At 45.7% G+C, this 23,622-nt stretch overlaps 1 protein-coding gene across 1 annotated transcript; it reads left to right on the forward strand.

The window, feature by feature from the left end:
- The first annotated feature begins 17,082 nt into the window (after positions 1 to 17,082).
- On the forward strand, positions 17,083 to 20,006 carry LOC139321417 (C3a anaphylatoxin chemotactic receptor-like). Its single transcript, XM_070950118.1, has 2 exons — positions 17,083 to 17,147; positions 19,040 to 20,006. The coding sequence occupies exons 1-2, from the start codon at positions 17,083 to 17,085 to the stop codon at positions 20,004 to 20,006; spliced, it is 1,032 nt and encodes a 343-aa protein (XP_070806219.1).
- The last annotated feature ends 3,616 nt before the right edge of the window (positions 20,007 to 23,622 follow it).

Here is a 23,622-nt window from a genome sequence, read left to right on the forward strand (position 1 = left end):
AATAAGGAAAGAGGGGAAGAAGAAGGAAGAGGGAAGCGGGAAGGAAAAAGAAGAAAAGGGAGGGAGGGAGGGAGGAAGGAAGGAAGGAAGGAAGGAAGGAAGGAAGGAAGGAAGGAAGGATGGATATAATGAGTGAGGGAGAGTCTTAGGGAAGTCGTGCCTTAGCACTTGGCTACCACCTTGGCCATGCCCCCCCCCGCCACATCCACCCACCCACCTACCCACCCACATCTCGGCCCTCTGAGGTCAAACACAGCCCTGATGCGGCCCTCAATGAAAATCGAGTTTGACACCCCTGACCTAGTCGATTCATTGCTGCAAGGACATATTTGTCGAGTGTGTCATAAATACAACAATTTGAAGACAAAGAGTTCGGTCTTATTGCCTCTTGAACCTGAAGCAGGAATTATCATCCTTCCTCATCTTGATGGACAACAGAGCCTACCGTGCCACGATAAAGTGGTATCATAAAAAGATGGTGGGGGAGAAATCATGCAGAGGAAATAAAATGCCATACAAACACAATAAAAAGCCCAGCCTTCGATTTTCTGCAGGATGGCCCCAAATTGCCCCCAAGGCAGCTGCAGGATTTTTCTTCTTCGCAGAAAAAGATTTGGCCCTGCAATTCAAAACCAAAGTATTGCTAAAAGCAACAAGTCCTTTTTTAAAAATAAAAAATAGTATTTTTTTTTTTAAAAAAAAGGGAGGGAAGGGAGGCTTCTACACATAATGATCTCATTATTCAGAGAGGTGCAGAAAAGCGGCTGAGAAAGAACAAAATTGGAGGAAGGTGGGCAATATATTTTGGGGGGGATAAAAAGCAGCTATTTGGGTTTTTAATGCTTTTACTCCTGGCAATTACAGAGTTCAAAGCATTAACATTGGGTAAATGGAAAGCTGTTAAAAGCTCTCCCCCCCCCCCCACACACCTCCCTTTAGCTGTTTTTCCTACAGTTTTGCTGGGTTTTGATTTTTCTAAAAAAAAGCCATTATCCCAGTGGTGGAATTCAATTTTTTTTTACTACCGGTTCTCTGGGCGTGGCTTTGTGGGCGTGGCTTAGCCACTCCTAGGGGAAGGATGTTGCAAAATCTCCATTCCTACCCCACTCCAAGGGGAAGGATATGGCAAAATCCACATTCCCTCCCCACTCCTGGGGGAAGGATACGGCAAAATCCACATTCCCTCCCCACTCCTGGGGGAAGGATACTGCAAAATCTCCATTCCCTCTCCACTCCAGGGGAAGGATACTGCAAAATCTCCATTCCCTCCCCACTCCTGGGGGAAGGATCTTGCAAAATCTCCATTCCTACCCCACTCCAAGGGGAAGGATACTGCAAAATCCCCATTCCCTTCCCACTCCAGGGGAAGGATACTGCAAAATCTCTGTTCCCTCCCCACTCCAGGGGAAGGATACTGCAAACTTTCCATTCCCACCCCACTCTAGGGCCAGCCAGAGGTGGCATTTGCCGGTTCTCCGAACTACTCAAAATTTCTGCTACCAGTTTTCCAGAACCTGTCAGAACCTGCTGAATAGCACCCCTGCATCATCCTGATACGAACCCAGCCAGGAAGACCTGCGGGGCGTCATAAAAGTCAAAATGTCAGCCACAACCCACCAAATTGAAGTCGTAGCTTTTTGAGGTGTCATTAAAAAAAAAGAGGGGGGGAGGCTTTGATTATTTAGCTGCAGCTGCCAACTTAACTTTTTCTTTTTTTAACCCACCTGCGGGCATTCTTGCACTCGGCCCTAAACTTGTGAATGCTGAATTTCTATCTATGTAGTAGGGGATGTAATAATAAGTGTTTCTTTTTTTCTTTAATCAAGCATTTAGGCAGACAGAGGATGAGAATGAGAATAAGGAAACATTGCATCCGATGCAGGGGTGAAATCCAGCAGGTTCTGACAGGTTCTGGAGAACCGGTAGTGGAAATTTTGAGTAGTTTGGAGTACCGGCAAATACCACCTCCGGCTGGCCCCAGAGTGGGGTGGGAATGGAGATTTTGCAATATCCTTCCCCCACAAGTGGGGAGGGAATGGGGACTTTGCAGTATCCTTCCCCTGCCATGCCAACCAAGCCACGCCCACAGAACCTGTAGTAAAAAAAAATTGAATTCCACCACTGATTCCGATGCATTTGTCTCGTGAGGAAACTTGTAATGAAAACAACTTTTGTTTGCTAAGGAAATAGCAGCCTCTTTTTTTTTTTTGGAGGATAAATGTAGTTAACTTCCTGCAAGATATAAGGGGTAGGATATTCTTGATAGTCCCATGCAGACAAATGTTCCGGCTGGAAATCGTTAACACCACAAGGAAGCTAAATATAGGAACCAAAAGAATAAGGACAAATTACCGGAAGCTGTTTTGGGAGTGTCATTACCCATTCCACCACTCGTCAGCTGGCGAGTCATAATAATTATATCGTAGGCAAAAGAAATTCTACAACCAAATGTGTTTTTTTTTTTCTTTCCAACACTAGAATTAAACCCCAATACTATGGCAAGACAAGTCACACCAGACAAACTTTTGCCTGTGATGAAAGCCTAGAAAATCTAGTTGTTACGTCTAGTTAGTGAAAAGAAGGACCAGGAGTGTTTCAGCATTTGAGGGGCTGCCACAAAGAAGAGGGGGTCTACCTATTCTCCAAAGCACCAGAAAGCAATACAAGAAAAACAATGGAGGGAAAAACAAAGAAAAACTCATCAAGGACGGAACCAACCTAGAACTAAGGAGAAATTTCCTGACAGTAAGTACAATTAAACAGTGGCACAACTTGCCTCCAGAAGTTGAGGATGTTCCATCACTAAGAGATTTTCAAGAAGACATTGGACAACCATTTGTCTGAAATAGTATAGACCTTATACTATTTCCCGACTTCTAGTGGGTCCGGAAGGCCTGTTTTTCGCCCTCCCCAGGTTCCAGAGGATTTCTTAGAGCCTGGGGAGGGCAAAAATGGCCTCCCCCCATCCCCAGAAGCCCTCCGGAGGCCAGAAATGGCCCATTTCCCAACTTCCAGTGGGCCCAGTAAGCCCGTTTTTTCGCCCTCCCCGGGCTCCAGAGACTTTCTTGGAGCCTGGGGACGGCAAAAAACAGCCTCCCCACCCCCTGGAGGCCCTCCGGAGGCCAAAAATGACCTTTCAGAGCTTCTGTGCAAGCCCTGTACTTACCTGGCATCCAAAATGGGCCATGTGGAGACTCCTGGGAAGGGAGGCATGGGTGGGGCCAGCTGATAAATCAGCCGGTTGGCACACACATGCGTGCTGGAGCTGAGCTAGGGAAACGCTCGCGTGCCCACAGATATGGCTCCGCATGCCACCTGTGGCACGCGTGCCATAGGTTCACCATCACAGGTATAGGGTCTCCTCCTTGAGCAGGGGGGTTCAATTAAAAGACCTTCAAAGTCCCTGCCAACTCTGTAATTCCGTTTATCTCCCCCCCCCCCCCGTTCTACAAAAAGTGGAGATGGGTTTATAGTACATGTGAAAGTTTGTTCTGCTGAAGGACAGTTTCTTAAAGAAAGCAAGCATGGTGGGATTCACACAACACATCAAATTGTACATTGGTATTTAACCTTCAGAAAAACTGGGCTTCAAAGTTGCAAGAAGCTGACACTGAACCAGTGGTGGGTTCCTCCCGGTTCAGTCCGGTTCGGCCGAGCTGGTAGCGGTGACGATATGACATCACCAAACCGGTTCTCCCACCCCCCACGTTATTCTTACCTATTATTTGGTCCCACCCCCAATCTATTGCTGCCTCCTGAGTCCCAGCTGATGACTAGAGGGAAAAAAACTGTTTAAACTCTTGCCGCAGGGCTTCAAAGGGCCGTCCTACAGCTGATCAGTGTTAAAAGCAAACAAATGAGTCGTGTCGTAAGTGCGAGGACCTTCCAGAAATGACTCTGACCAGCTACCCACGCCCACCTAGTCACATGACCTCCAAGCCACACCCACAAAATAAGCCACGCCCACAGAACCGGTAGTAAAAAAATTTAGAACCCACCCCTGCACTGAACCATTATATGAATGCTTAGCCCAAGGTGTAAACCCAGACAGTGGCTCTTACTGAGAGCTCAACAGGCATCTTCTGATGAAGAGTCCAGTGAAACTCAAAAGCTTGCACGCTCTAATACAATACTTCATTAAAATATATCCCTTTAAGGGACACATAATCAGACATATGAAGGAGTCATAAAAGTATATTTTCATCCCCATCTGGAGGGCTTCGAACCATCTCATAATAAAGTTCAGCATTTTTTTCTATCTTGTGCTAGTCGATTACATTTTTCTTTTCTTTTCTTTTTTTTTAAAAAAAATGTGGTTTCTTATCTCTGGCCACACTGAGGCCTCTTTCCAGAAGTCAGTTTATAAATATCATAATTTTAAACTTGCCAATGTTGAGGTCTGGAAGCTGAGCGAGAGCAATTGACATTTGCAGTTTGCTTTCCTTTCCTAACTTTTGGCTCCAGAATGCCCAGGGGTGGGCCACTGGGGGTTTGCAGGGGTTCGGGAAAACCTCTAGCTAAGATTCTGTGCAGTTCGGAGAACCCCCAAATCCCACTCCTGGCTGGCCCTGCCCACCCTACAACGCCCCTCCCAGGAGTCCCCATGTGGTCTGCTTTGGATACAGGTAAGTGCAAGACATGCGTGGAGGCTCGGGGAGGGCCCATTTCCCCTCGGGGAGGGCTCTCCCCAGGCTCCGGAGGCTTTCCTTGAGCCTCCGGGAAGGCGAAAACAACCTCCCCAGGCTCTGGAGGCTTTCTGGAGGTTGGAAACGGGCCCATTTTCAGCCTTCCTGAATTTCCTACCAGAAATTCAGGAAGGCTGAATTCCTACCGGAAATTCAGGAAGGCTGAAAATGGGCCCGTTTCCAACCTCCAGAAGGCCTCCAGAGCCTGGGGAGGTTGTTTTTGCCCTCCCGGAGGCTCAAGGAAAGCCTCCGGAGCCTGGGGAGAGCAAAAACGCTCCCCACCCCGGTGTGGTGCAGGAGGCCGACTAGGCCACGCCTAGTGGTGTGGTGCAGGAGGCCGACATGGTCACGCCCACCCAGCAACCGGGCAGAGAACCCCTTGTTAAAATTTTCGAAGCCCGCCCCTGAGAATGCCCCAGGGAGCATGTCAGCTTGCTGTAAAGCAAAAGCCACAAAAACAGCTTCAAAACCAGGTGGGTCCCAGAATCTGCTGCTCCTTGTAGGTCACTTGACCTGCTCTCCATCTCGAGTCTATCCTTAGAGCTGGCAAATTGGGAGTGGGAGACAGAGGTCGAGTTGCACTCACACCCACCCCTTGAATGAACGGAAGAAGGGAGCAATCCCTCCCTTTGATTGGACAGCCAGACCAGCTTTCTTAAGCCCGCTGCAACCTTGGTTCCTGTCTCTTTTTTAAAATTATACATATATGCAGAGAAAGAGAGAGACACACACACATACACATGCAAACAAGCCACAAGTGATAGATAGATAGATAGATAGATAGATAGATAGATAGATAGATAGATAGATAGATAGATAGGTAAAGTAGGTAGGCAGGTAGCTGAGCTAGGTAGGATAGGATAGGATAGGATAGGATAGGATAGGATAGGATAGGATAGGATAGGATAGGATAGGATAGGATAGGACAGGACAGGACAGGACAGGACAGGACAGAACTTTTTATTGGCCAAGTGTGATTGGAGACACAAGGAATTTGTCGTTGGTGCATATGCTCTCAGTGTACATAAAAAGAAAAGATACATTCGTCAAGAATCATAAGGTACAACACTTAATGATAGTCATAAGCAAACAGTCAATATAAAGGATACCAGCAACAAGGTTACAGTCATACAGTTATAAGTGGGAGGAGATGGGTGATAGGAACAATGAGAAGATTAATAGTAATGCAGACTTAGTGAATAGATAGGTAAGCAGGTAGGTAGGTACCCTGTTTTCCCCAAAATAAGACATCCCCTGATAATAAGCCCAATCGGGCTTTTGAGCGCATGGCAATAAGGCCAAGCACTTATTTCAGGGTTCAAAAAAATATAAGACAAGGTCTTATTTTCGGGGAAACATGGTAGATAGATTAGATAGATAGATAGATAGATAGATAGATAGATAGATAGATAGATAGATAGAGATTGATTGATAGAAAGATGGATAGATGGATACATAAAGACAGACAGACAGACAGACAGACAGACAGACAGATAGATAGATAGATAGATATGGATAGATGAGTAGATATAAATAGATGATAGACAGATATGCAAACAAACCACGATTAGTCCACTGCTTCATATAGTATTGAATCAGCCCAGTGCAACAAGATCACAGAGAGACACATCCACCCACACGCAAATAAGCTACAATCAGCCCAGTGCAAACGTACACACACACACATATATACACACACACACAGCACACACTCACAGGGACTGCGAGACCGACACCCACACATGCAAACAAGCCATCTCTCAAGGAACAGCTAATCTGCTTTCATTCATTTGTTCTTTCACACAGCATCCCCGAGTTTCAGCTTGATGGACAGCACCATCAACACCACCTCCTCTTCCTCCTCCTCCTCTCTACTGAAGCCCAGGTACTCCCTGCCTGGGTCTGGACCGAGCAGCATTTCCCCTGCCTGAGCAGCCGTGGGAAAAAACCCCCTTCTCTTCTCCTGTCACCGCCGATGGCTGGGAAGGGGGACAGCTGGAAACCTCTCCTTCTCTTCATCCGGGAGAGGCAGCAAATGCCAGCGAAGTAAGGTGAGTGGAGTCCCGCCAGGACTGCCTTGTTTACGTCTCCCCACCCCTCTATCCCGGGAGAAATAATAAGAATAAAGTGGGAAAAATAAGAAAGGGCTTTCTAAGATGACTCTCTCCCACCTCCCAAATTATGTTCCATTCTGCTTAAGTATTATAGACGATGAATGTGATTATTTTAAGATGTCGTGTAGACAAGCATTAAGCAAAAAAGCTCTCTTGTTATTACTATTATAGATGCAAAACTTTTTAAAAGAATGGCTCTCTCTAATGATGGTTTTTACCTACCCCAAAAAGAAGGGGTGTAACTTTCAGCTTATCTACCCCACTCTGGATTCAATCCACCTGTTCGTGGAATTGCACACCTGGCCCCTCGGTTGGGTGTGTTTCAATGCACCCTGGAAAACACTGCTCACTTTTGTCAATTATAGAATAGAATAAACAGAGTTGGAAGGGACCTTGGAGGTCTTCTAGTCCAACCCACTGCCTAGGCAGGAAACCCTACACCACTTCAAACAAATGGTTATCCAACCTCTTCTTAAAAACTTCCAGTGTTGGAGCATTCACACAACTTCTGGAGGGAAGTTGTTCCACTGATTAATTGTTCTAACTATCAGGAATTTTTTTCCTGACAGTTAGAACAATGAATTAGCTATAAGAAGCAGGAAGGCATCCGCCGATCAGAGACAGACGGTAGAGAATTGAACCAGGAAAAGGGAGAAAAAGAACTCGGTGGATGGATTCACACAACGTGCGAAGACAAGCTTGAACGAAGCCCCTGCTTTGAAACCCAACCTTTTGTCTTTGGTTGTGAAATGAACCAGACATCTCATTAAAATATGTAACTGTTTGTTTGATCCTGGCAGGTTGTGTGAACCCAGACATTGGGCTTTGCTAACCAGGGTTTGACTTGTTGTGTGAACACAGCCCACGAAGGATATTCTAAGTTTAACTCCAGTCTATCGTAACTCACATTTTGGTTGTTTCCTAGACTGGCAGACAGTGTCTGGTCTGATCAAATGAGGGTTCTCTAATTTTGAGGAGTCAGAGGGGACAGTGGGAATCTTGAGCACATATTTGGGGCACGCTTGCGGAATGATGGCCAGAGTGGATGCTGGCCAATCACAAAACACCCATTTATTAAGAAGCCAAAAAACAGAACAAAAAACCAGTTCTGAACTTTTATTCCCATTTTTATTTTCTAAGAATGCCCGGGAAATCTAAGGGGGCCTTGGGAGAGTAACTAGAAAAATGGTTTATCTCTCAGGCTGTTTGGAGCACACTAGTTCGCCATTCATTTTTTAAAATTACGATCATCTTTTAAAAAGCAAATAAAATTAGAGCCAGCAGGGATGTTTCTTCTAATGCTCAGAAACATCTTGGCACATTGTCTTTTCCTCTGGACGTCACACTGGGATTCAGAAACCACAACGTTCGACAGCAATTCCAATTTTTCTCTTCCACCCGACTTTCTTGCGAGAGAGAAAAAGTGGAAGATGCAAAGTATTAAGTAGATTCTTCGTGGATTTCTGCTTCCCTATACAGTTCTTATCCAACTTGGTTCATTTTAACTGAATCTTAATTTGAGAGCTCTGTTGTTTTAATGTTTTGCTCTGCAGTTTTAACTGAATGATTGTAAGATTCCTGGGGCCAAATGGGCGGCATATAAGTTTAATAAATAAATAAATAAATCTTCCATCAATGGCCAGACCTGCTGTGTGCATGCATGTTCGATCCATGGATAGGGGGAGGGGAAACAACTCTTATAGTGAATATGGGAAACCTAAATTCGGGGGGCTGGAGTTACCATATTTCCTCCATTAAAAAGAGTTATGTGAAGGCCTTCTGCACTCAGTGCACACAGTCACAACAGCCTCTTGGGGAGGGGGGAGGGGATAAAAGACGGAAGGGGCTTATAGAATAGGGAACCTTCGGCGTTTGCCCTTAGCTAGGAGGGGCCGTGGTGAGCAGAGCAGCGCAAAAGAGCTCGAGTGGATCTCGGGGAGCCCAGACATGTTGGGTGGCTGCCTTCAGCTCTCCCTTTTTGAGGAATTCCAACTACTGGGTGGCTCCGTGGCTAAGACGCTGAGCTTGTCCATCATAAAGGTTGGCAGTTGGGCGGTTCGAATCCCTAGTACAGGTGTTCTCAACTTGCTAAACCGAAGTTTGTGGGACTAACTTCCATAGATTCAGCTGACCCACAAGGGAAACCAATCGCCCAACCAGCTTTTTGAGTTTTTGTGAATGGGGAAGTGTGAGAACTGGCATCGGGATAGGTTTGGGGGGGGGGATGGTAACAGAATTGGAAGGGACCTTGGAGGTCTTCTACTCCAACCCCCTGCTCAAACAGAACATCCTATAGCATTTCAGACAAATGGTTATTCAACATCTTCTTAAAAGCTTCCAGTGTTGGCGCATTCACAAGTTCTGGAGGCAAGTCGTTCCACTGATTAATTGTTCTGACTGTCAGGAAATTTCTCCTTAGTTCTAGGTTGCTTTTCTCATTGATTAGTTTCGACCCGTTGCTTCTTGTCCTGCCTTCAGGTGCCTTGGAGAATAAGTTGAGTCCCTCTTCTTGTGGCAACCCCTGAGATATTGGAATCCTGCTGTCATATCATCCCTGGTCCTTCTTTTCATTAAACTAGACGTACCCAATTCCTGCAACCGTTCTTCATAGGTTTTATAGCTTCCAGTTCCCTTGATCATCTTTCTTGCTCTTCGCTGCACTTTTTCCCCCAAGCCTCAACATCTTATTTACATTGTGGCAACCAAAACTGGATAAGAGAGCCCTAGGCTGTTGTTGTTGTTGTTGTTGTTGTTGTTGTTGTTTTCTTACACATCCACAGCAGAGTCTCAAAGGTGCTTTTTTTTTTCAAGATTTTTGGACTTTCTGGTTTTTCTTTCTTCGAAGACGTTTCAAGCTTCTCTCATCCAAGAAGCTTCTCCAGCTCTGACTTGGATTATGTTGGAATTCAATACTTTTATGAATGTTTATAATAATTGTACGATTGATGCTTCAAAAATATATCCATCCAAGCAAATGAAAGAGAAAAAAGGGAATGATAATTGGAATTTAAGATTTAAGATTTAAGTTAACGGGTTTTGGGAGATAACGGCATAGTTAAATAATAGATTTGAGGGAAATAACTGAGTAAAATATGGAGTTGTGTTCATTTTATTATATTATATTTTATTTATTATATTTCTATACCGCCTTTCTCCCGTAGGACTCAAGGCGGTGTACAGTCAAGAAAAATATAGACACACAAACATCATAAAAAATTAAAAATTAATTTTAATTGAAAATTAAGATTTCTTAGTGATTTGTATGAATTTGTGACTGGATCAAGAGCTTTGTTTTGAAAAGATGTGTTTTATGTTTATGTTTTAAAATAATAATTAATTATTATTTTATCTGGATGGCTGACTTTGAGAATCTCCATATTATATTCCAATTGCGAATAATCCATTATAGAGTGGGTGGTAGAGGCGGCCACAACCCACCTCCCTTCTTTCCCGCTCCGGAGCCAGCGCTGCTCCAATCCAGCGAACCCCGCAGCGTCACCGGCCCGCCCGCTTGGCCTTATCCGGGCGTGGGTGCCGAAGCAGCTGGGCGCGCATCGATTAGCGCGGGGCTAATGGGCCTCGGCAGCTCCGCAGCACGTGCGCCGCCGCTCCCCGCCGCCTCGGGGCCTCCCCGAAAGCGCCGCCAGCGCCGCTCGCTCCATCCCGGTGCCTAATTATTAACCAGCCGGGCTGAGAGCGGAGACAGACAGGCAGGCAGGCGGGGCGGCGAGACTTAATTCGGCCCGAAAGCTGAGCCGCCGCGGGGGCGCAGCTGCCTTTGCCTTCCCGTCCCTGCGCTGGGCAGGCGAACGACGGAAGGATGGATGGATGGATGGATGCCTGCCCGGCTGTTTTCTCACGATCTCCCCGACCTCGAGTTCCCCGAATGAAAATCGCGGTGCGGGTTTGCAGCGGTCGATCGAAAGAACTGGGTTCGCGCAAGGAGCGGAACGCCGCCAAACCCGTGTCTAGCCGACACGGGTCGTGTGAATGCATCCGGTCGAGTGTTTTTTTTTTTTTTGTTTTTTTTTTTAGCAAGCTGGGGAAGAGAGTCTTGTGGGAATTAGAGTCTGGTCCTCTCGGATGCTGGCGTTCGAGCATCCTAATAATTCTGTACTCGGAGACAGGCTTCGATCTTCTCTGCCTCTTCCAAGCACCCAAAATGAAAAAGTGCTACTATATTATTATTATTATTATTATTATTATTATTATTATTATTATTATTATTATTATTATTATTATTATTATTATTATTATTATTATTATTATTATTTTATTTTTCATATTTGTATACCGCCCTACTCCCGAAGGACTCAGGGCGGTGAACAGCCATAATAAATACAAATACCTATAGAAGTTAAAAACTATTAAGAAACAGATTAAGTAATTTAGGCTCAAAGATTAAAAACATCTAAATTTATCTAAAGAGGTTTAAAACCCAATTTAAAAGCCAGTTTAAAAGCCAATTAAAAAGGGAGAGTTAGGCCAGACCAGCTTGTTGGAATAGAAATGTTTTCAGGGCACGGCGGAATATGCGTAAGTCAATGCCTGGTATAAAAGTACTGCGATATAAAGGTCCCGAGTGAGAAATTTGATTTTTTCTTCCTCCAGTTGCAAATCTTCGTTCATCTTTCAGATTAAGCTATGCTTTACTTAACTAGAGCAACTAAGATGATCAAAGGTTTGGAGACTAAACCATGTGAAGGATGGCTGCAGGGTTTGGCTTTGGCTGGTCTAAAGAAAAGAAGGACTAAGGGGGACATGATAGGAGTATTCCAGTATTTGAGGGGCTGCCACAAAGAGGAGGGGGGTAAATTATTCTCCAAAGCACCAGAAGGCAGGAGAAGAAACAATGGATGGAAACTAACTAAAGAGAGGAGAAACTTTCTAACACTGAGGACAATTAACCAGTGGAACAGCTTTGCCTCCAGAAGTTGTGGGTGCTTCATCACTGGAGGTTTTTAAGAAAAAACTGGACAGGCCGCTTATCTGAAATAATATAGGTTCTCCTGCTTGAGCTGGGTGGAGGGCTGGACTAGAAGACCTCCAAGATCCCTTCCAGCTCTATTCTATTCTAGGGAACTTTGGTTTTCATCGAGATAAACATGGTTGGGTTCAGGCAGCATTCGAAATCAAAACCAGAAGAATGACAACACCGAGGCTTAATAGGTTGTGGGAAGCCGACGGCAAAGGAAAAGAAGAAATGAGCTTTGGAAAACTCGGATGGAGCCGACCTTTCTTTGCCATTGGGCTGGTTTCTGTGCCTTTTTTAAAAAAATTGATTTATATGCCGCCCTTCTCCGGAGACTCAGGGCGGCTTACAATGCGTTAAGCAATAGCCTTCATACTTTTGTATATTTATACAAAGTCAGCTTATTGCCCCCATAATCTGGGTCCTCATTTTACCTACCTTAGAAAGGATGGAAGGCTGAGTCAACCTTGAGCCTGGGGAGATTTGAACTTGCGGTAATTGCAGGCAGCTGAATGTTAATAACAGGCTATTAGTCTGCTGCGCCACCAGGCCTTTGCCAAGCTAGGTGTGAAAAGACAAGAGGATGAAAGGCAGAAGCGGAAAGTCAGAACCGCGAAGGGCTCTCCCACCTCTTGAAAAATCCACGGGTCTCTTAGGACTAGAGATGATGGGCTCTTTTGTTTGACGTCCTGCTGAGTTGATGTTCTCTGGCTCGGAATCGCTCAGCGCTGGAACGAAACTAACAAGTTCATCGCCCAACTTCCTCCCTTTTGCCAAAAGGGTGGTTAAAGTGGTGTGTGGTTAAGGAGGTGTGTGGTTTGTGGGTTTTGCAGAGCCTGTGAGAAAATAATATATATATATATATTTTTAAAAAATGGGAGGTTCAGTTTTAGGAAGTGGAGCAAATTTTTTAAAAAAATCCTGGCAAATATAGCCGTTGGTACATTTTTAAAATCTCGTTCCAGGTAAGGCACTTCTCCTTGTTGAACAACACCTGAAACTTGTCCCCCACAATGCAGAGAGAGAGAGGGAGGGATGGAGGGGGGGGGGAGGGAGAGAGAAAGAGGGAGAAAGGGAGGGGAGGAAGGGAAGAAAAGAGCAAGGGAGAGAGGGAGAGAGAGAATGAGGGGGGAGAGAAAAGGAGAGGGAGGGAAGGAGGAAGGGGGAGGGAGAAAGAGGGAGAGGGAGGGAGGAATGAAAGGAAAGCAAGGGAGAGGGAGGGAAGAAGAAATAGGGAGGGAGCAAGGGAAGGGAAGAGAAAGCAAGGAAGGGAGGGAGGGAGAGGGAGAGAAAAGGAGACGGAGGAAGGAAGGGGGAGGGAGAGAAAGAGGGAGGGAAGAATGGAAGGAAAGAGCAAGGGAGAAAGGGAGGAAGGGAAGAGAAAGCAAGGGAGAGGGAGGGAGGGTGAGAGAAAGAGATGGAGGGGGAGAAAGAGGAGGGAGTGGGAGAAAGGGAGGGAGGGAGGGGAGGAAGGGAAGGAAAGGAAAGAGAGAAAGCAAGGGAGAGAGGGGGAGAGAGGAAGGAGAGGGAGGGAGGGAGAGATTCATCCCCAATAACCATCCCCAATAAATCCAAACCGGCTGTAACCAAATAACCCCATTTGAAGTAGTAGGGTTGCATAACAGGTTCACATTATTACGCGGACTTGCCGGCAAGCAACAAGTGGTGCTCGAAGTGATGAACCTCCTGCTGGTTTTATGTTCTCGGCTCCGACATGCCCAGTGCTGGACTGAAACTAAGTTCAGTCGTCCACCAACCAGCTTCCTCTCTGTTGCCAAAAGAGTAATCACACTTCTAAGGCCTGAACGCTATTATCGGCAGCCACAAAACCAAAGCCTAGCTAGGGAAACTGGCTGGCTGTTGAGGAATGCGTGATCTGTCCCAAGATTTTCCGATGAAGCAGATCACTGGCCGGAGATCTGATCCTCTTGCGGAAGGATTTTGAGATCAGGCCAAGCCCGGGAGAGCTGAAAAGTTATCCACCCTCCCGTCAAATTGGTCTGAGAAAATTTGCACGGGAACGCTCCCTCCCGACAAATTCCCTTTGAGCAAATCCGCTCATATTTCACACTTTCCCTGCTCAATGTTTTTTTTTTCCTCCCCCATCACTGGCCAAGTTGCAAAAAGGGAAACTAAATCTCCAATCAGCTATTCTCAACCATCCAGGTTGTGGTTGTCCCAAAGGTGCTTTTTCAAAAGACAACTTTAAAAAGCCTTGGTGGCGCAGCAGACTAAAGTGCTATTAAGTAGCACCAGCTGCCTGCAATTACTGCAAGTTCAAATCTCACCAGGCTCAAGGTTGACTCAGCCTTCCATCCTTTCGAGGTAGGTAAAATGAGGACCTGGATTGTGGGGGCAATAAGCTGACTTTGTATAAAAAAAGAACACTGCTTAGGGGGGCCAAAAGCCCTACTAAGCAGGTATATACAAAAGTATGAAGGCTATTGCTTAACGCATTGTAAGCCGCCCTGAATCTCCTGAGAAGGGCGGCATATAAATCGAACCAATAAATAAATAAATAAACTGGACTTTCTTGGGTCCGTCCCCCCCGAAAACCTTTCACTTCTCATCCAAGAAGAAAACTGAAGAAGCTTCTTGGATGAGAGACGAAACATTTTCAAGGGGGGGAAAAAAAACCTCCTAAGAATATCCAGTTGCCTTTTGACAACCTTTTACACCTTTGAGTAAATCCCCATCCGGTTTTCATTGGTTTATTCAGTTCTAACCCATGAATATGCAACCATATTAATAGCACTCACACTTATATACCCCTCCACAGTACTTTACGGCACTCTCTGAGTGGTTTACAAATGTGAGCCTATTGCCCCCAACATTTTATTGATCTTGTGAGGGTGGAAGGTTGAGTCAACTTTGAGCCTGTTAGGATCGAACTCCTGGCTGTGGGCAGAGTTAGCCTGCAATATTGCATTCTGACCTTCTGACAAGCACAGTCACTGGAGAAGCCAGCTTTACTTAACAACCATGTTATTAATTTAACAACGGCAGTGATTCATTTAACAACTGTGGCAAGAAAGGTCGTAAAAAGGGCCCAAACTTCGCTTAACAACTCTCTCACTTAACAATAGCAATAGCACTTAGACTTTTATACTATTCCACAGTGCTTTACAGCCCTCTCTAAGCGGTTTACAGAGTCAACCCAACAATCTGGCTCCTCATTTTACTGATCTTGTAAGTATGGAAGGCTGAGTGAATCTCGAGCTGGTCAGCATCGAACTCCTGGCTGTGGGCAGAGTTAGCCTGCAATGCTGCATTCTAACCGCCACCAGCACAAAATTTCTTTGACCTCAAGGCTGCGTAACTCTGAATGCAATCCAATGGAAAATTCCCACTCTGCGTTGCAAGGAATGGAAGCTCATCAAAACATTGATGGGGTTCAGGATGGCGATGTGTGGTTGGCTGGAGCTGCCTCTATATCCCTTTCTGACGCTCTTTGGAACACCCACACCTGGCCCTGTTAAGCTTCCAGAGGTCACATCCTGAGCCCTCAGCTTGTGCCACTTGGCAACTCTCTTCGCATCGCTTGGCAACCGAGCCCCTATGCAACCCCATGGTAACTTTCTAGCTTTGAATAGAAGCTCATTCGCCAATGTTCTTGCCTCCCTCTGCAATATTTCTAACAATGTCGGAAGGTAATATCGTAACCAGAGCAACAGAGACTGCCCTTGAAAATTTCCATTACGGAAGAGGGGACAATACAGGCGATTGGGCCGACGGGTGGGCTTCATCTTAGCTAAGAGCACCCCTAGGAGAGGGAAAATTCAGGAACACAGCATTTTCCATTTCATCATCCCATCTTGAGCTGCAGGCTGAAGATGCTGGCAGACGTCTGGTTTTCTTTTCTAATTTCTAACTTTCTCTCTCATTTCCCCCTGCCCAGGGGTGGGATTGAAATATTACAGCAACCGGTTTGCTGACCGGTTGCTGGGTAGGCGTGGCCATTGGGGCGTGGCCTACTCAGCCTCGTTTTTGCCCTCCCCAGGCTCCAGAGGCTTTCCTTGAGCCTCCAGGAGGGCAAAAACAGCCTCCCCCAGGTACCGGAGGTCAGAAACAGACTTGTTTCCAGACTTCCGATAGGCCCGTTTTTTGCCCTCCCAGAGCCTCCACGCATGCCCTGCACTTACCTGGCATCCAAAACGGGCCGCGTGGAGACTCCTGGGGGGGCGGGGGGAGCCAGTCCTTGGAACAATCGGTTCAGTGAACCAGATTAAAATTAACATCTGGTTCACCCAAACTGATCCTAAGCAGCTGAATCCCACCTCTGCCCCTGCCCTATATATCGAAGTGATCAAGATCGAAATGCTCTGTATCTGTGGGAGAGACCCGCTCCCTGCTTTGCTTAACCGTGATCTGACTTTGAAGAGGAGCTGAAGAAGCTCCTTGGATGAGAAGTGAAACGTCTTCAAAGAAAAACCAGAAAGTCCAGTTGCCTCTTGAAAAAGCACCTTTGGGACACATTTGGAATATTGCATCCAGTTTTGGTCATCACAATGTAAAAAAGGATGTTGAGACTCTAGAAAGAGTGCAGCGAAGAGCAACGAAGATGATTAGGGGACTGGAGGCTACAAAACCTATGAAGAACGGTTGCAGGAATTGGGTATGTTTAGTTTAATGAAAAGAAGGACTAGGGGTGATATGACAGCAGGGTTCCAAGATCTCAAGGATTTCCACAAAGAAAAGGGAGTCAAGCTGTTCTCCAAAGCTACCTGAAGGCAGGACAAGGAGCAACGGATGGAAACTAATCAAGGAGAGAACCAACCTAAAATTAAGGAGAAATTTCCTGATAGTTAGAACAATTATTCAGTGGAAACGATTATTCAGAAGTTGTGAGTGCGTCTTGAAAAAGTCCAGTTGCCCCTTGAAAAAGCACCTTTGGGAAAAGGGGATCATGTGACCTTCGGATACAACAACGGTCATAAATATGAATCAGTGGCCAAGCATCAGAATTTTGATCACATGATCATGGGGATGCTGCAAAGGTCATAACTGTGAGAACAATAGTCATAGTCACATTGTTCAGTGCTGTGGTAACTTAGAATGGTCCCTAAATGGTTGTAAGTCGAGGACTACTTGTATCAGCTCAACTGGGAAGTTGATGAACTATCTTGGAAAAAGGCAAGGTCAAATGTGGTCCATCTTGTTACCTGGAGCTGAGTCCAATCAGGATACTTCTTTCCCTTTGATGTAGCTTTGCTCCAGTTGATTGCAACGTAGATCTTAGCCAAGTAAGAGACCATATCTGATTTTATACCGCAACCAGTTCCACAGCGTGGGTGGTTCAAGGAAGCCACCCATGCTTACGCTACACCTGGCCCTCCAATTATATCACAGCTTGCCCACTAAAGATACAGTCCAAAGGTAAGCAATTTATAGTCTTCCAGATGGAGATTGGGTTGCAACTTTGGAGCACAGTGCTTTGTTAAGTGATGTTCTAGATCACTGTTTCTCAGCCTTGGCAACTTTACGATGTGTGGATTTCAACTCCCAAAATTCCTCAACCACCGCACAGAGTTCTGGGAGTTGGAAGTCCACGTGTCCAGTGTCGAGGAAATCAGAAGATCCAGGCAGTTCAAATGGGTGTAAAGGTTTACTGCAAGATTAAGCTCTCTAAGAGAATCTGAACTACTAACAGTCAAGGGAAATTAGTGGGAGGTAAGAGTAGAAGGAATTCAAGGTGGACTGGACTTAGATCTTTTTGTAAGTGACTCGTGACTGATGACACATTTGACCCCCTCCTTCGAGCTCATCCTGGTTGTCTCTTACACCACATATCAATGTTTTCTCAAGGTTGGGAGGCATTGATCTAGAACCAAGCCTTCATTAAACCACAGAGCTGATGCAGTGACATTGACAAATCGCCCTTTCTCAGCTCAGTTGAGATAAAAGCAAGAGTTCCCAAAGAAAAGGCAGGTTATGAATACAATGCATTGGCCATGCTGGGGCTATTGGCAGCTTTATCAACTAGACTTGAACCCTACAATTTCCTGGGTCAAATGCTAGATTTCATGTTCTTCAAGATAAGATGCCTGTCAACTCGCAAAGCATCCCTGGCCTGCTCTCGAGTTGCCATAGGCAAGAGGGATGGGAAATCGACGAAACAGCACGGCAGCCAAAGACAGATGCACATTCCAGACTTATCTTTCTCAAGGCTGTCTCCCAGGGTTACACACAGCAGCCGGAAGGGAGGGATCTCTACAACCCGTGAAATTGCTCCATTGGCGACTGTGATTGATGATACACCCTGGGGAGGGAGGGGGGGTAACAGGGTCATAATTGGGGCATAAATTACATGGGGTCAGAGTTGGCTTCACTTGAGAACATGCCAATATGAAGCTCCTAATAAATAACTGGATCTCTTTTGAAGCTTGGCTCAAGGCTCATGATTTAATTAGGGCATTCGTCTGCAAGCCAACTCTGACCCCATGTAATGGTCACTGTGATGTCCATACCCTGGAATAAATGGAATGGAATAGAGCTGAAAGGGATCTTGGAGATCTTCTAGCCCTCTACCATTTCAGACAAGTGGCTTCCCAATCTCTTCTTAAAAACATCCAGTGATGCTTAGTCACATTTTTTCTGATGCAGTACAATTTTAATACTTACCGTATTTTTCAGAATATAAGATGCACCTTTTTCCCCCTAAAAGGGGGTGAAAATTTAGGTGCATCTTATACACCGTATGTAGCCCCGCCCGCCCACTGGACCCCATCCTTTGGCCTCTGCCTCCCAGCAGTTTACCTCCTTGCAGCAAGCAGCAAGAAGAAACAGCTTGTTTCAGCTTCAGCACAGCCTAATTAGCACAAGTTGATTGGATCGGCCTCCCGACACTCAGCTGTTTTACTCTCATCTGTTTTGCAGGGGCCTCTGCTGCTTGCTGCAAGGAGGTAAATTGCTGGGAGCAGATTTTTTTTTCTTGTGCTATTCAAGCTATGCTGAAAACGAAAATGAAAGTAAAGCAGGCTGTTTGCTGTTTGCTGCAACGAGGCAAAATTGCTGGAAGGCAGAGGCAGATTTCTTTTTCTTGTTTTCCTCACCAAAAAAGGTACGTGCGTCTTATAGTCCGGAGCGTCTTATACTCCGAAAAATACGGTAGTAGTGCAAGGGTGGGACATTACCATCAATAACTTTGTGACCCTTGGGAATCATTTGCTTTTTGGTAAAAAATGTGATCCCTGGCAAACAAATTACATTGCCTGGTGTGGATAACTAAGAATCACAGATCTTCATCCTTGTTCTTCTCTCTTCGACAGGGAGATGTCAACAAACCTGAGTGCCAATGGCTCCTCCCCCCAAGTGCTTGTGGAGGAAAACTCTGTGCGGGACAGCATAAAGGTTATCACAGGGGTGATATTCAGCTTTATCTTCCTGGCTGGTGTGACTGGGAATGGGGTCGTCCTGTGGGTCACCGGGTTGAAGCTGCGATGGACCTCCAACACCGTCTGGTTCTTCAATCTGGCCTTAGCCGACCTAGCGTCCACCTCCCTCATCTTTGTCACGGTACTCAACTTGGCGCTTGACCTGCATTGGCCTTTTGGCTCCGTGGCTTGCAAAGTGGCCAATTGCCTCTTCGGGCTGAGTGTATGCAGCGGCGTGTTGCTCCTGAGCTCCATCAGCGTGGATCGTTGCGTCTTGGTGGTGGCTCCCGTCTGGTGCCAGAACTACCGCACGCCTCGACTCACCTGGGCGGCTTGCGGATTTCTTTGGCTGCTGTCCTTGGCGTTCTTCGTCCCCAGCTCCTACTTCTTCACCCAGGTCTCCGTGGATAACAACAACCGGAGCTCTTGCAACAACCTGGATATCTTTCAGGACTGGCAACAAGCCGAAGTCCTCACCATTTGCATTTTCCTCTATCAATTCCTCCTCCCCTTGCTGGTGATCTCCATTTCCTACACAATCCTGGTGGTGACCATGACCAAGAAGAAGCTGAACAAATCCAGCAAACCCTTCTTGGTAGTCACCAGGGTAGTCTTCTGTTTTTTCCTCTGTTGGCTCCCTTATCATGCTTTGGCTCTGGCCAGGATCTCGATGGATCGCGTGCCCGAGAGCATGCGGCTGGTGGCCATTCCCCTCTCCAAATGCCTGGCCATGTTCAACAGTTGCATCAACCCCTTGCTTTACGTCTTCGTAGGGCAGGAATTCCAGGATGCCGTCAGGAGATCCTTGCTGCAGGTCTTCAAGACCGCTTTCGAGGAAGCACCTCTGGGCGCCAACCTCTGAGAGGTCAACCAGAAAAGCTGGTCTCTCAGGGTTTCCCTGGCAAAAGAGGGCATTCTCAAACTAGAAGGAGTGGGAGGGACAGAGAGACAAGGACTAAAAACTAGGATGGAAGTGAAAATGATGAGTTAATTAGCGCATTACCTTGGTGTAATGGAAGCATAGAATTGCTGAACGTGCATAATCGGTCCGGCTGTGGATCTCTCCACTTTTATCCATGCTGGCTCCCTCCATTTCCTTACTAGTGAATCTTACCTGCGTCTACTCAAACTTCAGTCCCCATTGAGGTCAGTGGGGTGGGGGAGGGGGGTACACTTCAGTGGAAAAGATTGCCACCTTACTTAAGCTAGTACAGTTCTGCATCCGGTGTGCTGTTTATCAGCTCAACTGCTCCGTTTTTTTTCAACTCGCAGCAGCTCGTGGAGAAGCAATCCTGCTTATAGGTGTTCGGATGCTCTCCTCTCCAAATGTTTTTGGGTCACAGATTCCCTGGGAAAGTGGGGTGGGGGTGGGTCAGGAGAGGAATTAGAGCAGTTCCCTACCTCCTCCTCCTCATTTAAAGACCCCATAATTCCTTGCGGGGTGGAGTTTGGGCAACTGAATGGAGCTAGCAGAGTGTTTTTTATTCGCCAGATGCCCTTCCTGTCGCCAATGTGGAGTTTTGTTCAGCAGATGTATTCTCAAGTGTGCCCAGAGAGAGAAATATCTGCCTCTACCTAGGATCGAACTCACAGCCTCCTGATTGTGAGGCGAGAGCTTCACCTCTACGCCACTGCACCACTCTGCTGAGCAGTTCCCTACCTCCCCGTCTCAAAAATGTAAATTACTGTAAAGCAAAATCTGCAGGGGAAAAAAAAAAAATCCGACCGCTTGGTGTACTTCTGTCATGGCGGTCAGTATAGCTGGACCCCTGATTACCTTTTCTAGATTACATCCTATTCCAGTATTTCTTAACCTTGGCAATGTGAAGATGAGTGGACTTCAACTCCCAGAATTCATGGCTGGCTAGGGAATTCTGGGTGTTGAAGTCTACTCATCTACACATTACTAAGAAACACTTCACTTGAGAAACACTGTCCTATTCCATGCGTTCCTCCTTCCTCCCTTTTCATTTTTCTTATAAAAATACAAATTTTTCGTCAAGTTGAGCCTGGCTCTTGGTGGCATGTATCCATCAAGGCAATTTTCTGGGCATCAGATGGAAATGGTTGGCTGGTGCTTTTACGAGAGAATTGTTGTCTTTTTACTTCCCAGTCTAGCTAATAACCCCGAGATTCCTATACATAATAGTGCCTCTCATTCTCAGCCACTGTTAAAATGTATGGACTTCAATTTCCAGAACTCCTCAGGAAGGTGGACTTCAACTTCCCGAAGTCCCCAGCCAGCGAGGGGAATTCTGGGAGTTGAAGTCCACACATCTTAAAGTTGCTGAGTTTTTTTAAAAAAAAAAACAAAAACACTCATTTAGTATCATGCCAGAGCTTTGGAACTGTAGTCAGAGCACAAGGAATCATTTAAAACAATTTAAATGGTCCCATTTTTTAAAAAAAATCTAAGTAAGATAAAGCATTCCTTTTGTGGGGATCCTCCCCCGTGGCACCACTTTTTCCTCTTATGTAGCACATGATAATTTTTCATTTTTTTCAAAGCATGCTGCAGGGTTTCTGTGTCTGCACCTACGGGGACTTTTAAAACTACTAATCAATCACTTGCCAATTAAAATAGGGAGCCTTTGTTTTGCACTACTTGAGTAATTGTTCAGGGGGGAAAAAACAAGATATATGCTGTGAGTTATTTTGAAGAAAGTTCTCTGTCTGAGATGAAGGTTTGTGTCCATGACATTATTTAATCAGAAACACGGTTTTTGTCTGCTATCAAGGAAAACTTGTTCACCTTCTAAGTTAGCATTCAGAGAGGGAAGGAGTCAGCAACTCGCAGCTCTGGAGCCGCATGTGGCTCTTTCATCCCTCTGCTGCGGCTCCCTGTTGCCGGTCAGCTCCACAATTGATAGGGCGTTCGGTTAGGACAGGTAGAGGGAAAAGGATGCCGCGCTACGAGGAGACTCTGTGGCGGGGAAACCGGACTTCCGGTCGGCTACAGAATTGAATGGGGGGCTTCCGGTTAGAACCTTTGTGGCTCTTTGAGTGCTGACCCCTGAGATACGGTTACATTCCTGACATGGTCACCTCTACTTTTAAGATAAATTAAGAGGATCCTTGCGTTGCTTTCATCCTTAAAAACTCTTTTGTGTCTTGGTCATATTACTTGCAAAAGCTCTCACTGTTCTTGAAATGTTTTCCATTTGTAAAGATCACCAACAAGAAGCATACTGTACCCTGGCTACCATTATCCCATTCTTCATAATGTCCCGGGGTGAATAATAGCCACTGATAATTAGCTCACTGAAAAGCAAAAGTGAGTTTTTTTCTAAGTGACTATCTAAAGACTTACACCCCCAAAGTCAATTATACTAACCCTTTTTACTTTGTGCAGAGCATGGAGTGAAAGATTGGGGGGGGAGCGTTTCTAATTTGCCTCTTGGAGAGAAAAAACACTCATCCCATTACCAAGGTTAAGGTGGCCTGTTCTTGAGGGTAGAGAAACAAGATTGGGAAGGTAAATGTGACCCACCCGATGAAAAGAGAAGATTCTCAATTTTTTGAACCAAACGGAGCAATTTTGGGCCGCCTGGATTTTCAGCTGCAAAGAGGCTTCTAAGACCATTTATGACTCTAGAATGATGGAGAGCCATCTTTCCAGACTTTTGAAGAATATTTTGTTTTCTGGATAGCTACAGACCTTGCTCTTTCCGTTCAATTTTTGGGGCTGATTTTAAGGGAGACCTAATGTCTCTTACTTCAGATCAAGTTTCCTGACTGGGGGAACAAAATGGAACTTTTACCAGCGCGCGTAACTAAAAACCAAAAGTTGGATTGTGCAAGAATTCCAACCAACTAGCAACCAAACTTGGTTAATGGGACAGGATGTCTGAAATGATGGTCTCGTCTCTGTGGAGCGTTTCGGCAAAATGTGGCTAGCATTGTGTATTTTGCATCAGGTGAGGACTTGGGCTTAAAAAACTTGCTTGTTCTTTGGACCCAAGATTGATTGTGGTGCAGGGGGAGGCATAGAAGAGATATCTGCTGCTTCAAGATAACAAAATTTAAGAGACGGGGAGCGAATTTAGAGACAGTCACCCCGCTCCTGCTATCATCAAACTCCTACCACGTCTTACATCCTACTGTGCTTGGGGACGGACCCCGTGCATTTTAAGAAAAAGAATGCACATTGCTTTTGAAAAGCTTGTTTTACCCACCACTTTTAACAGCTGAAGTGGCCCAGCATGTAAAGCTTAGTTCTAATCGCGATATGGCTTAGTTATGTTGTCTGAATCCAACCTGTTTGGTTAGCTTACTGCTTGACATATCAAATGCAGATGTGCTTAGTTACCGAGTTCAGCATAGCCTAGATGTAAAATCAAATCACTTTTTTGGGGGGAGAAGGTGTCATCTTGACATTTTTATACTTTTCTCAGCCTAGCTGAGAACACCGCAACATGCCACTTGAAGGTAGAGTTGAGGCTCATTTTACATGTATCTCAGTCATCATCTGGAACAGG

This window comes from Pituophis catenifer, unplaced genomic scaffold (genome assembly GCF_029215685.1).
Source record: "Pituophis catenifer annectens isolate HBS135680 unplaced genomic scaffold, rPitCat1.0.hap2 SCAF_9, whole genome shotgun sequence".
Taxonomy (NCBI): Eukaryota; Metazoa; Chordata; class Lepidosauria; order Squamata; family Colubridae; genus Pituophis; species Pituophis catenifer.

What these genes read in the sequence shown, in the direction of transcription:
- LOC139321417 (XM_070950118.1), top strand. Translation starts at nt 17,083, where the DNA reads ATGCTTACGCTACACCTGGCCCTCCAATTATATCACAGCTTGCCCACT. An exon ending in ACTAAAGATACAGTCCAAAG is followed by an intron (nt 17,148 to 19,039) that starts GTAAGCAATTTA and finishes TCTCTTCGACAG; the next exon opens with GGAGATGTCAACAAACCTGA.